This window comes from Aulonocara sp. 'chitande type north' Nkhata Bay, linkage group LG17 (assembly GCF_057382095.1).
Source record: "Aulonocara sp. 'chitande type north' Nkhata Bay isolate Kocher_YH1m ecotype deep benthic linkage group LG17, A_spYH_male_GT1.1, whole genome shotgun sequence".
NCBI lineage: Eukaryota > Metazoa > Chordata > Actinopteri > Cichliformes > Cichlidae > Aulonocara > Aulonocara sp. 'chitande type north' Nkhata Bay.
The window spans coordinates 28,912,252-28,926,169 of NC_141360.1; the positions used below are offsets into that span (position 1 = coordinate 28,912,252).

General features: G+C 41.7%; 1 protein-coding gene across 1 annotated transcript; it reads right to left on the bottom strand.

Moving 5' to 3' along the window:
• Positions 1-2,747: 2,747 nt before the first annotated feature.
• Positions 2,748-11,475, bottom strand: btg1 (B-cell translocation gene 1, anti-proliferative). Its single transcript, XM_086268436.1, has 2 exons — positions 11,023-11,475; positions 2,748-7,347 (listed from the first exon to the last, which is right to left on the bottom strand). The coding sequence occupies exons 1-2, from the start codon at positions 11,165-11,167 to the stop codon at positions 6,944-6,946; spliced, it is 549 nt and encodes a 182-aa protein (XP_086124562.1). The 5' UTR covers positions 11,168-11,475; the 3' UTR covers positions 2,748-6,943.
• Between the last annotated feature and the right edge of the window lie 2,443 nt (positions 11,476-13,918).

The following is a 13,918-nucleotide window of genomic DNA, read 5'->3' on the forward strand; positions in this document are numbered from 1 at the left end:
TATGATGTCATTTGTTTTGTGAGCTCAGAAACCCCGCCCACTTGCTGCTCTTGTTTGTGTGGGGGAGGCAATCAGAAAAAAATTGGCTTGGGAAGGGAACTAAACTATTCTGTTTTCGACACTAAGGATTACGCTAAACTGGGAATCACGCAAAGCTACTCTAAGAATGGGAACTACAATATGGAGCTGGAAAGGAGCATAAAATCCCTTTTGAATTTTTATTTACATACTAAAACACTATATAGCTAAACAGTAGAAGAAAAATGTATTTTGTAGTTGACAACAGCACAAAAGCAACATATTCTTGCCTGGTTTAGGGCAATGTTGTCTACTGTTTAACTGTCGCACTATGGTCACATCCTCCCTAAAGTCTGCTCCATCCATCCTAGTGACACGGGGTTCCCAAGCTGAATGCTTTCACCCCCTCTGTCTTCTTTTTCAGCCATTGTCCCTGCTGGTGGGAAGGGTGTGTACAGCAGGGACAAAGCAGATGTCAGTGCTAAAGATGAGTTGTGCCCTGAGGGGAACAGAGCTGGTACAGTCCTTAAACCCTAGAGACCTGAACAGGCAAGACAGGGATCTGTTTCAAAGAGGCCTAAAGTTGTCCTTGCTTTCTGATTGATGGACACACTCACAAGGAACACAGGGATGCTAATGCAGTGGAAACCTAATCACAGTGGTTTACTGCACCACCACAATCTTTAGTTATATGTATATTTTAAAAGATTTGTGCTCACAGTGAAGCATGTGTTGTTGAATGTTTTGTTTCTGCCTTCAATTATTTTGAAAGCTTAGAATAAAATTGAAAAATGTAGCATGTTTTTTTCTGTTCGGATGCCCGGCACACACTTCCCTATTTTGAGTCTGATAAGTAACAGAGCTACAAATACACACAAAGGCTGTTATTGTGAGATGCATTTGCAAAAAAGCTGTTCAGATTTTTTTCGCGGCTAGCTCCAGCTCTAGCTTTTGTCCTTTAAGCAGGGTAGCATAAATACACACGCACTCTGCAGGAGGGCTACTCTGTCATCTTGCTCGCAATAAAGCATTTCCCAGATGTCTGCCTCCCCCTGTTAGCAGACACACACACGCTCACTGTCAGTCACCATGCCTTTGTTCTCAGACTGCAACATATTGCTTGTGCATCACATTCAGGCTTAGTGTACATAAATACTGCCATTGTTGAGCGCTGTACTTTGGTACGGGTCAGAGAATAAGAAGATTAAGTATTAATATTTTATGTCAGTAACTTTACATAGATGATGTAGCCTGCCTTTGTTTGTCATTGGATCATAGCCTTACCTTTCGTAATCAGCAGCAAACTCTGAAACCCTCTTCACATGGTAACCTCTGTTGCTATGTCAGTAAGAGTTGAGGGCAGAAAATATTACACTGTTGTTTCATCAGTGTCAAGGTGAAACTCCAGCGCAATTCTTAGACGATAGTTTGATGAGATTCTGACATAAGATGCAATAGAGTTTGAGCAAAGTGAATAAAAGTGTTCATGAATCAAATCTCTAAATTTACATACGGTTTAAAACAAATTCAGAATTTGCTCCACATCAGTGAATTACAGCAATATTTTAACTGAACGTTTAAAATTGGCTGTTATATTCTAGCTGTCAAATTTATATTATCCATGAGACTATAAGATAATATTTTCCACACAAACACTGCTTCTCTAATCTACTTCTTGTTTTGTTTTGTTTTCATGGATAGAAAATGTCTCAAAACAGCTTGCTCAAACGAGTCATTGCGAAACCTTGCCCAGGGAGCATTGCAAAATCCCGATAAATCTGAATCACTTGTGCTCTGTGTCTTACTGTTCAATGTCCTCTTTTTCACTCGAACCCTACAAAACAAACGACTCTGGGCCTTATAGATAGGCACGCCCTGGGAATCTTTGACCTGTTTAGATCAGATAATATGTGAAGAAAACAACTGGTCCTGAATATAACTGAACTTTTTCTCCTTAACGTTGCCCAGTAATTTCGAATATCACTCCCAGCTCTCCGGCTGTTGAGGCCTTGTGCTAGCCAGCGTTTTTAGAAGTAACACAAGCCCAGTCACCTTTCCTCTCTTGTGTCCTTGTCTCTTGCCTAACCCGCTCTTCTAGTTCCCTCCTTTGTGTCAAAATAAGCCACATGTTTTTCTTTCTCCGCCTGCTGCTAGGCAACCTGGAGGATTCAGTGTTGAAAAGGATTGCAGTCTTAATCTAAACTCAGGGTTTCGCAGAGTCAGCTGTTTTGGGTGCAGTAGTATTGTAAATATTGGTGTACTGCAACATTACTCAACGCCACCCAGCTTTTCTCAGTTTTCCATGTTTATATGTTGCACAACAGTTAAAACATTAAATTGTGGCACCAAATGAGCCCAATTTGATTAAAGTCAGATAGTGGCTTTTCATGTTTTTAAAATCAGTGAGCTGAAATCTCTTTATACAAAGTGCAGCTCACTGTCCCGAGACAGAACCGTTAGTGAGGCAAGAGAATTGCTGACTTGATCTCTTCTTTCCAGGCCTCTTGGTACAGATGGCTCAGTCTTTAAAGCATTGTAGGTCAACTACCAATCTGGCTTGAGCGACGGCACGGCATCAGGGCTTAGTTTATATTGCTCCTGCTTCATTCAGTCACGTAGAAGCTTTTATTTTATTGATTAACGTCTGTATTAATGTCTTCCCCACCCCTGTCCCCATTTTGAAATGTAAAGTGAGTACAGAAGTAAATGATGACACAATTCAAAGGGAATTATGATGCCAAGATAGGAAATCTTTTATTACAGAGAAAAAAAACAAAAAACTTTTCTTCCAAAATATAGAAATCTGTACAACTTCCGCACAATCAATTTACATGAACTGTACAAATTTACAGCAGTTCATCACAACATACCCAAGGAAAAATAAACTGAACACGATAAAGATGTACTGACATGAAATCACAAGATACAGCTTTTCTTCTTGGGTAAGCTCAGATTTTTTTGTTTATTTTCTAGTTTTATACGTAAATAGAAGAAAAAAAAGGGAAAAAAAACAGAAAAGAATGAACGGGAAAAAAAAAGAAAAAAGAAAACAAAGAAAAGAAAAAAAAACAAACAAAAAAAAAAAACAAAGGATACGTCTACAGTCACAGATCATGGAAACTAATAATTTTACCAGAACAACTTTGGTCCTTGCCAACACTCCCATCACAAATGGCTTCACTTACGAAAAAGCATTATCCATGTTAAAAGATGAAATACAAAAAAGTAATACGTCTGAAAAACAAAAAGGAAACAAAACACCTCAGCATAGAAATTATTGGCACTTCCCATGTGTAATGTTATGTACTCTACCATTTGTTGTACAGTTACAATACATTCTACAATATGTAAAACACCTCAAATGTGAAAGTGGCAATAATTCAACTAATCGATGACAGTATTGACAACAACAACAACGAAACTGCTGTTCCCTTCCTGTTTCATATCTTAACATGCACAACGTTTCCATAAGAGTTATTTATTGAATGTCTGAGGCCTGAGTTTGGCAATACATTCCAGGAGAGACTCCTCGCGTCTCAAAAAAATGTCGCACAACTTCAACATTTAGTGCATTTATGTGCTATTTTACCTCTGACTACTCAAAGCACTCTCACAACAATTTTTGTAATCTACGTGCGCACAAGCTGAATGGATGCCATTGAAATAGTTAACATCAACTGAGGACTTTAAACCATTTCAGGTGGTAGTAGCAAAGTCGAAAAGGTGTCCAAGGGGAATTTGGGTTTTTTTCTGTTTTCATTTTTCGAAGCCCCAGAAGAATTAAATTCTGTTAAAAACTGGGTTAGATCACCAGACTAAAAATCCTCTTTTAAAAAAAAAAAAAAAAAAAAAGGATGAAGAGGGCAAAATGGATATGAGTGGAAAGATGAGGAAAATCTAGCAGTGTGACCATAAAATACATCAAAAGCAGTGAGACGAGATGATCATTTCTCGTCTGAAATATAGACCAATCTCAAAACATCTCACGTGACATTAAAAAGCTTTAATGGAGCAACATGATTTTAAAACTGGTGTCCACCATGGAAACCAAAGCGCTGGGCTCTCAGCCCAGCAAGCTCTCCTCCATCTGCCCAACATGGAATAACTGCTTTTCACAGATTGCTGAAGGGAGTATCAGCAGAGAACAGGGTGCAGGGGGGTTATGGGGGTTGCAGTGCGTCAAAGGCTATAGCTATATTACCCATGATCCTCTCAAGCTTAGGGGAGCTTAAACACCCATAGGTCTGGTGATGAGCGGCGAACCAGCCTGCCGTGACAGATTTGGCCAGTGGCTAAGGCCTGAGCAACACCCGTAGCCGTTCTAGCATCTGTTCCATCATCCTGTTACCCATTCAACCCCAGAACCGGGAGTGGAGTGGGGGTACACCAGACAGCCACAACATCCTTTCATATGCATGTAAACAAAGTTGCTACGCAAACTCAGTAATTAAGTGCAGCGCGATCCAGTGAGATGAAAACAAAAAAACAATGGCCTTAGTACCCTCAATTCTTCATCTTTGATCCATGTTTCCTTGTCTCCCACTAGCCCACCCCCTTAAGTGCAGCTTGAGCACGCCAAGCGCGTGTGCTGGTTATCCATCACTGCTGAGGGAGGGTCGAAGGGTTCTGGTCAGGGTGGGGGATGTTGAACATGTCTGAGAGGGAGGGGGCTGGAGGGATTTTAGCTGCCCTGGACAAAAGAGTCCGGCCCTGGCCCCCACCTCTCTCACACCAGCTCCCCACACCTGCCTTCCTTACCCAGCTCCCTACGGTGGTGGATGATGATATGTGTCACATTAAGTCTACCTGCATCCACAGGGGGTCAGCTAGCAGCATGCTGGCCTGCTCTTGGCTAAACAGGAGGTCTGAGCTTAAGGGGGATGATATGTGGTACTTGAGGCACTCTAACCCTGACACCAGGACGGGTGGGGGCAGTTGAAGCTGCCAGGCTGGAAAGGGGACACCTCCGGCGAGGGCCCAGGCAGCACAATGCTCCAGGTCGGCTCTCGTAAGCCTGGCATTAGTTAACATCACAAATGGCTCAAAATACTTGACAATGAGGTCTCCATAAGGCAGTGGACCTCCAATCCCCCCTCCAAAAAAAAATTAAAAATAATTATCTCTCTTTTACAAGACCTTTGAAACAATTAATGGAAATAGAAGTTTGATAAGGCCCGATTTTTTTTTTTTTTTTTTTTTTTTAACTTTTTTTTCCCCAATTCAAGTTAAAGTTAAACTCTGAACACTTGATGCTCCAGACCTCCCTTTGGCCAAAGTGTCACAAAGTCATCACTAAGGTCAGACCTTTCAGGCAATTCTTTTTTTTTTTTCTTTTTTAAATCAGCAACATAAATCACCATCTGTGCATGTCAGAGGTGGTGTGCAGGGAGGGAGGGTTGGGGTAGCTTTGCATCGTGCCAGAATCAACAGTGCCATATGAATGGATAACAGAATGTTTTTAACATACCACCCAGAATACTCTCCACTTATATTAAAAAAAAAAAAAAATAACAGCTCTGAAATGTTCACAAATACAGTGTTAAAAGGTTTTGAAATCCATTGTTGCACACTCCCCACGTGGCCAGACATCAGTCCACGGCGACATTGGGAGCTACAGTATCATCAAACGGCTAAAATTGGGCAGGGCAGTAAGAACGGTGAGAAAAGATGACATTTGAATGGATGGAATGCAAGCGATTTTCTCCAAAAGGTGCACATCCCACACAATCTCACGTCAAAGTGCATTCAATGTTAATTCTAACTGGGCCACAAGACCAAAATTTGGCTAAAAAGACCCCCCCACCCCCATGCTACACATTGAGTTTTGGTAATGCAAGACAAATGTTGAAGGAGAAAGGGGGCTAAATTAAACAACACAGGGACTTGATTGTGAATTTCAACAACATTCATTACCTAGAGGGAACAATGGATCGACTTCCCTTCCCTCAGAAAGCAACACAAACATGGGTGACAGGAGGGCGATGGTGTAACGGGACACGCTGGTATCCATAGGTAACAGGTGTCACAACACATTCCACTTGCACTTACATACAGGCCGGAGAGAAGGTTGGGATGAATGGTTTCTTTAAACTTGTCGCGAGGAGAAGGGGGAGGAAGAGAAGTTAAGACCGTAAGCCCCTTTTGTTTTTGTTTTTTTATCCAATGGCTAAAAGATAAAGAAAATATATTCCCTGTGGTCCAAAAAAGGGTTTTTATAGAAAATAGAGATGCTCTCATTGGGAGTTTCTTTACCTTGAGCTTGGATTTCACTGGGCACAGTCTGAACCTCAATTTCCTCCCCACCCAGGAAGCAAAATAAATGAAAAACAGCAAACTGGGGGAAAAAAAAAAAAAAAGAGTTTTGAATTTTCTGATTCGGGGGTAGTTCTTAACGAAGAAAAAAAGTATCCATGTAATTTGGACTGCTGTTTCTGCAGTGGTGTGTTGAACATGTACCCATAGTAACCACAAATAAGTGCAAAGTCAATGCTGATAGCCCCCTCGGACACAGAGCCGATCACCGGCGTTTACAGTTGAGAGTGCAGGGGTAGGTGGAGCCAGTTTCCATGGGTGTTCCTGGTTGGTTGGTTTGTTAGTTTAGCTGCCCCAACAGTTCCATTTCCACAAAGCCTCTCCTAAAAAATGGAGTGCCCAGCTCATCCAATGACACAACAGAACAGATGATAATGGGGAGAGAGGGTAGAAAATAGCAAACCTACAAGGTTTCCATCACCTGGACGATAGGCCACATCCTCTGTTTTCTTTTTTTGTTTGTTTTTGTTTTTTCTTTTGTTTTTTCTTTTTTCCATTCTTTCACTATTTCATTTCATATTCTTAGCTTTAAAAAGGCTCACCCTGGTCTAGCCAAATGACCAGCCATGGCGTGACCCTGAACAATAGTAGGCCTGGGTGACTATGTGCCGCTTTAACTAGACACAGTCATCATATTGTAGCCTTTGGAGGGACTGGTTCTTCCCAGCACCATCAGTTCCTCCTTGCAGCTGATGTGACTGTCCACCATAGGGTTCACTGCCCCACTGTTTCCTGAGGGGGAGCTGGTGGTGGCTGTCGCTGGCATTCCTCCCGGGCCAGGCTGCGACTCATACAGGACGCAGATGGATCCATCTTCGCCAATGCGGTAGGAAACCTCGAAGGGGTCCACCCAGAGCGTGAGCTCACTGGGCAGCAGCAGGTAGAGTTGCTGGATGGTCAGACCGATGCGCTGGCCTGCCTGCCACACCAGGGGGTCCATCTTGTGGTTGATGCGAATGCAGCGGTAACCTGAGCCCTTGCAGGGCCTGTCTGGAAACCAGTGGTGCTTATATTGCTCTGCAGGGAAACAAAGAGACAAGGTGGAGAAAATGTTTAGCTCTGACAAAAAAAAAAAAAAAAAAAAAAAAACAGACACTTGTTACTAACACGTCAAGACGGCAAGATCATGTCATAAGCAAAGAAGGAAAAAAACAAAGGCGTAGTAATGTAAGATAATACAGGAGCCAGAGATCTGCAATAAACTGGAGGTTTACCGAAGGTTAAAGAGAAAGCAGACAGACTGTACTTTGTGTCAGATAAGCCCAGATGATTTAATAAGACTGTAAAAACATCTAATCTAAAAAGGGGCATCATAAAATGAAAACAACAAAGCAATCTGATGATATATGATATGCTTAATATTCTCCAAGTCTTGATCAAACCTAATATTAAACAAAACATTATGTTCAGCACTTTTTGTTGGCTCTCCGTATTATAAATGAGAACAGAAACACTTAATTAAGAATAGTATATCTTAATCTTGTGCTATGCGTTTAAGCCAGGAGGCAACTAAAATGTTTATAAATGAGATGCAACTGGTGCTGTCAAAGTAAGTCCAATGCATTACTATGCAAAAAGCATTTGCTGAAACCCGTTACTGGTTTAGACAGATCTTTTTCTGCAGAAAAATAAAAATGATTTAATACAGTTGATAAGTGCGTTTATTCTTGGGGAACTACAGAATGTTTCTGTAGGTGTTCCTACAAATGTCCCATTTAGCCTAGAGAGGATCCAATTCACAAAGTGTACCTAGATGCACAGAAATACAGAGTTATTGAACGCTCCAGCAAAAAGAAAGGAAAAATACTATCACCTGTTACAGGCCTCATAAGCAGCCATAAACAGGCCTACGTGACAAAAAAGGCTGCCACTGAATTGCACAATCCTTCTACTGGCCTTCCTCAGTGTCACAGAGTCTCCCATGACTGGCTGAACAAAAACACCAAAAGTGTCCCAGCCAGCCATCTGGGGTAGCTCCGCCTCTTAAAGGGAAAGGGTTCCCATTTTTTTTTTTTTTTTTTTTAAATCTGTCTGTCTATGTGGAAGTTTCAGATGTGCGCTGAAACTAGTGATTCACAGTGGCGCTACTCTCGGTATGGGTCATATTACTGCGCAATGAGTAGCCAATCAGACAGTTAAGTGTTGAGTTTGTGTAAATGTTAAACGTGGCCCATATTTTTCTGGTAACTTCACTTTTAAATCATAGAAAAGCCTGTCATCTCTCTCCTATGATAGCAGGACATTTTCAAATCCCTTTTGTTCCAAGCGTTTTATTTACCAACCTCTCACTTTATGATACACACCTACCCACCATTTACCCTGACAGGGCTCATCCATATTGAATTCCCATTGATGGTAACTTCATTGTAGCCAATAAAAAAACAGGCTAAAGGAAGTGGGTCAGCATTCAGTCTAGGGCCCGGAGGCCACCTGTATGCACCCACCAGGATAATAACAACCCCTCCCTTCCTCCCCACCCTCCTCCTGTGCCTTATCGCAGGAGTCTGTATACTGCCGAGCTAATAGAGGGGCTGGCACTCGTGAAAGAGCACAAGAGGCTTGATGAGCTTTCAGCCTCAGACAGAACCACAAAGGCAGCTACCTACCCCAGAGCAGCTGGGAAATGATCAGCTCAGCATGGCCTATTCTTAAAAACGAGGGCAGATGGGAGGAGGAGGTGGAGAGAGAGAGAGAGGGGGGTGGAAAAGTAAGCAGACGAGTGTGCGCTTAACCTAAAGAGTTTAACCAAAGAGGGTTGTTTACTCATTGTAGCTGACCTTGACCATGGCTCCGTTTTGGACCGTTGGGTAATTTCCATTTGAGAACCTTGTCTGTTACTTTTTAGACAAACCAAGAACCTTGCCTTCTACAATTACACAATCTCTGTGGTTGCAATCTGGCCTTTGGGACTCATTTCCTCACTTCCCTTTGCGCAGCACAAACAGGAGAAGCGAGGAACTCTGCTTTTCAGCATGCAGACACAACAGTAACTGTGAGGATTCAAAGCACAAAAGAGCTCCGGCTGCCCTATTTTAGCAGTGGCAAGGCCCACGGGGTACTACCACACACTCTCTTTTGTTTTCACATATTTCCCTCATCCAAGAAAACAAAAAAACAAAAACAAACCTGGACACGGTGGAGCCAATTTATTTTTCTTTTAGAAAATAAAGCTAATGAGTGTTGCACTTGCAGCTATACAAAGCTTATAATTTACACTATTTGTTCTAATTGATGTTTGCGATCACTAAATATAGGCTGTTCCAGTAGATTTCCCCTCCATTTTGCCTTTCCGTCTTCAACGTCTGCCTCTAGGCGCCCACCAAAACGTCTCCCCTCCCCCCACAAAGGCCTCACAGCAGACTCCAACTTTTGTCTGTTTACATACGCCAACCCCCCTGAATTGACTGCTCACTGGCATTTTGTGCAAATGCTTTACTCATAATTTCCACACACTATACCATACTGTTCATCCCTCCAACTGTGTGATTGATAAATAAAACCCCCTAGAACCATTTTCAGATATCAGCAGGTCCAAATGGTGACTTTTTGGTCATGATTGAAAGATGGAAATCTTTGTAATCTATTCTAAATAGAAATAAATAGCCTAACTTGCTCCATATGGACAGGATCTTGCAACCATTTAGCAGTTTAAGAGCTATTTTTGTGAGAGACTCTTATATAGGAAAATGTAGGTCATCTGCTGTTGCATGTGGATGGAATTAGACAGATGTATAGGAGCTTTAAGAGCCCTGAGAGAGGAATGCGTTTACAGCAAAAAATGAGACAATCCCTGAGCTGTACTGTTCTGCAACATCTGCTATAAAACCCAGTAACAGTCAAACTAAGCCTGGGTGTACAACTAAGGCTTCATTTCCTGAAAAGTAAAAGCATTGTTTTCTCCCTTGTCTACTCTCCATTCCTTACATACACATGTTAAGTGGACTGTGGGAACCCTAATGAAATAAATGTGAGACGTGGTGAAATATGACCTCATCTTTTAACCGCATGGTAATACCAAAAAGAGTGACATATGTTGTGGAGCAAATCAACAACCTTCCAAATTTAACACAAAGCAGATAAACAAAGGCAAATTAAGGGTGCTACACATCAAAAGGTCGTGTGCGCAGTGCCAAACAGCTAATAAAGTGTGGTCTTAACACTGACAGTCTTTCATTATTATTAAATCAGTTCGTTCTTAGCATTACGTAATCCTGTGTCGTCTCACTGGGGGATGTTTTTGCTCCATTCTCTGTGTGCACTATCGGGCGACTCAGAGGCGCACTTCCTTGTTCGAGCCAGTCGAGCGTCCCTCTCTCTCTCCCCGCCCCCACCCTTCAAGCTAAAAACAGCACATACATTAAACTTTAACCAATTCGTATTTTCAACATTATTTTTACTTCGAAATATTCATTTGCGTCGACGAAAACTGGCGACAAATCGCCTTGGATCATCCAGTGCGTTTTCCTCTCTCCGATGTGCGCAATTAGCGGTGCGCTATGGTAGCGCTGAAAGTGATACTTAGGAGAACAAAGAAAGGCTTCTTCTGAATCATTCTCAAATCTATTAGAACTCAAAGTTAACCACCGATCCGTGAAACAAACCCCGAAGTCGATGTGTGGAATGGTATATTAGAAGTCTAAAAGGGATTTTGTGAACGGAAGTGGATTTTTTTGTTGTTGCGTGTTTCCTTACCTGCCAAAATGTCCTGTAAGCTTTGGCTGAACGTTTGGACCTGTCGATCGTTTACGTGTCCTTTTACCCTCAGAAATCTCGACAGAAATCCGACGGCGGCGTTAATCTCTGGTTTCATCGTTCCCCGGGCACAAAGGGTATGCATTGAGAAAGGCAACGGCGACGATGCGTGCGCTTTTGTTGTTTTTCCCTCTGTTTGTCCGACTGTGCAGTCTTTCTGTCAAATTCGGAGCAGCGATCCTTATCTCTGGGCGCTTGGGTTGTTTCTCTTGGCATTTATTAGTCGAGGTAGAGGGGATTTCTCACTAGAGAGTCCGTGTGCTAGGACGGTACAGTGTTGGGAAATAGACGCCTGTTGTTGGTAAATACAGGGGTTGGAGGTCCCTTGGTGAAACGTTAACCAACCCAAAAACTCGCTTTCCTCCTCCAGAGTGAAGGTCCCGGAGCCTGTGAGTGTGCCTTTATACAGCTCCCACCCTCCTCCTCACAGCTCCGTCATAAGCTGCTACAGCAACTACATCTCACCAATCCCAGGGCCTGCCACGGCCTGACGAGCCACATATAGGAGGAGTGTATGAGCCTTCACGTCACCGTTCTGAAAATAGAGGTACACGGCGTGAAATCGTGGTGCGTTCAGTCCCTGTTGGAAATTCGGGAAGTCGGGGGGGAGGGAAAAAGGGGAAACAAAAGCACAAACGACGAAAAACAATCCAAAATCACACAATCCTGCTCGAGGACGTGAGCTCATATATTTATGTCAGAATTTAAGACAGAACTAAGAGATGTTTGAAAATACTGCAAGTCCGCGCGGCCACATTTCGTGTTGACGAACCATTTTTGTTGTTTTTATTCTTTGCTTTGTTTATTTCCTTTTTATGCCCGCTCCTGTTGTTAATCCTTTACGCACACATATAGCATAAAGAAGAAACAAACAGTACCCGACAATCTGGCATTCAGTTTCTCTGTACTATTCAAAATAAACGTGTTCAAAAAACAGTTTTGTGTTAGAAAAAAACTACTGGGGGAAAAGTCCGCTTTTGGCGAATTTTAATGTTAAATGAGCGACCTTGAACTTAGTCACTTTTTACACGTGAGTGTGATGGTTTCTGTGTTGCGGTATCCTATTCACCATCCGTATATCTGTTCCAACAGGTCGTCACAGTGGTGCAGAGGAGCTTAACATGCCCAGCAGCTGTGTACGTTTCTTTCATGTTCCCCCCAGTCTTACTTAACCCTTTCATCCCAGCCCTCTGTTGGTTCCTGTTTAGTAAATGCACCCAGAGAAACAAACACACATAAAAAAAGTTAAAAATGTAACACACATTCCAAAGTTCAGCTAGTTTTAAATTGTAAGAAAAAATCTAGTCGGTTAAAAAAATGACAGCATTTTCAAACTAACTTACAAAAATTACAGCTTTGTTCCCAGCACTGAAAACAACTGCAAATTTATTAAGCATTTTTCTTCTAAAACAGTCCAACAGACTTTATTTTTCCACTTTATGCATCCCAGAAAGACTCATTAATACTAGAGGTTATATGAAATTACCCACATTCTTCCCCAGAAGCCAAAAACATATTTAAAGTTTCAGATTTTCTCTTTGAAAATATCCCTGCATCTAGAATACATAGTCATTCTATCACTGTAATAAAAAAATAGGGTCAAGAATTGACTTCAACATAAAATATGACTAATTTAAAAGCAAAATGTGCATTTAAAAACAATCTCTGCTTTGTCGTGAAGCTTTGTACTACAGAAAGTAAATGTCACAGCTACTATCTAAGGGTTGTTTCCTTCTTCTTACGTCAAATAAACGTAGACAGAATAGCCAGGTGTGTGTATAAGAAAGAACTGTTTACATTCCCCACTATATCACAACAATACACCAGTGCGTGTGGCTGAGCAGGCCTAAGAGTATTTGTACACACAAGAAACAGGAAGCCTCAATCAACTGAAAATTCAAATCTTGTGTGACAAACACACAGGAGGCAAGATTGCTCTAGATCTCTTTTCAAAGACCACTCCTTTACCTGCTTATTAAAATCAGTGGAAAAGTACAGGGTGTTATTGTTTGTTTGTCTCAAACACGCTCCCGATGACCCACTGCTTTCCAATCAGACAGACCAAGACTTTGCTGACTGGTTCAACAAGTGACCCAGAGGCACACAAAATGTAGACGTGTGTCTATGCACGTGTGCCTAGGGCACACACATCAGTATAAAGTTGTTGTGACACACACACCGCAACCCTAATTTTGACATTACCTGATGCAGGTGGAGACAGATCAGGCATTAAGCGGCTTTGTCCTGCCAGCTTTCTAGTACAGAGTCTGCCTTATGTCCAATAGTGTACACGTAAGATCAGCACAGATAAAAGTCCAGTGAACCGAGCCAGTGGATGTGTCCTGTTTCCTGCAGGCTCTACCCAGGCAGAACTCTAACCTAAACCAAATGGAGTACTTTCAGTAATGAGAATGCATTGGGGGTAAAGTAATTCTCTGTTAATACTGTTAATGAGTTCAAGTGTGAAACTAGCTAGATAGCTTTTATCATGCTGGTTGGTGTTGTCATGAGGCTGGGATTTCTGACTTCAGTGCAATACCCTGAAAAATACAAATATCTGAGAGCATTTTGAAAATACAACGGAAATAATGTATAATATAATGTATAATAATCTATCTATCTATCTATCTATCTATCTATCTATCTATCTATCTATCTATCTATCTATCTATCTATCTATCTATCTATCTATGTAGTTGAAGGGTTCCACGAAGCTGCTCTCAATTATTGGGCTACTCAACAATCTTGATACATAAATATCTAGATTACATAATTTCCAAGTACCATTCTGATAGCACATTTAATCACATTTCCCTTAAATCCAACTAAATTGCTG

Excerpts from the sequence above, each read along its gene's own strand:
- btg1 (XM_086268436.1), bottom strand. The coding sequence starts at position 11,167 with ATGCATACCCTTTGTGCCCGGGGAACGATGAAACCAGAGATTAACGCC. Across the intron at positions 7,348-11,022 it reads CTTACAGGACATTTTGGCAG|AGCAATATAAGCACCACTGG; the intron begins GTAAGGAAACAC and ends GTTTCCCTGCAG.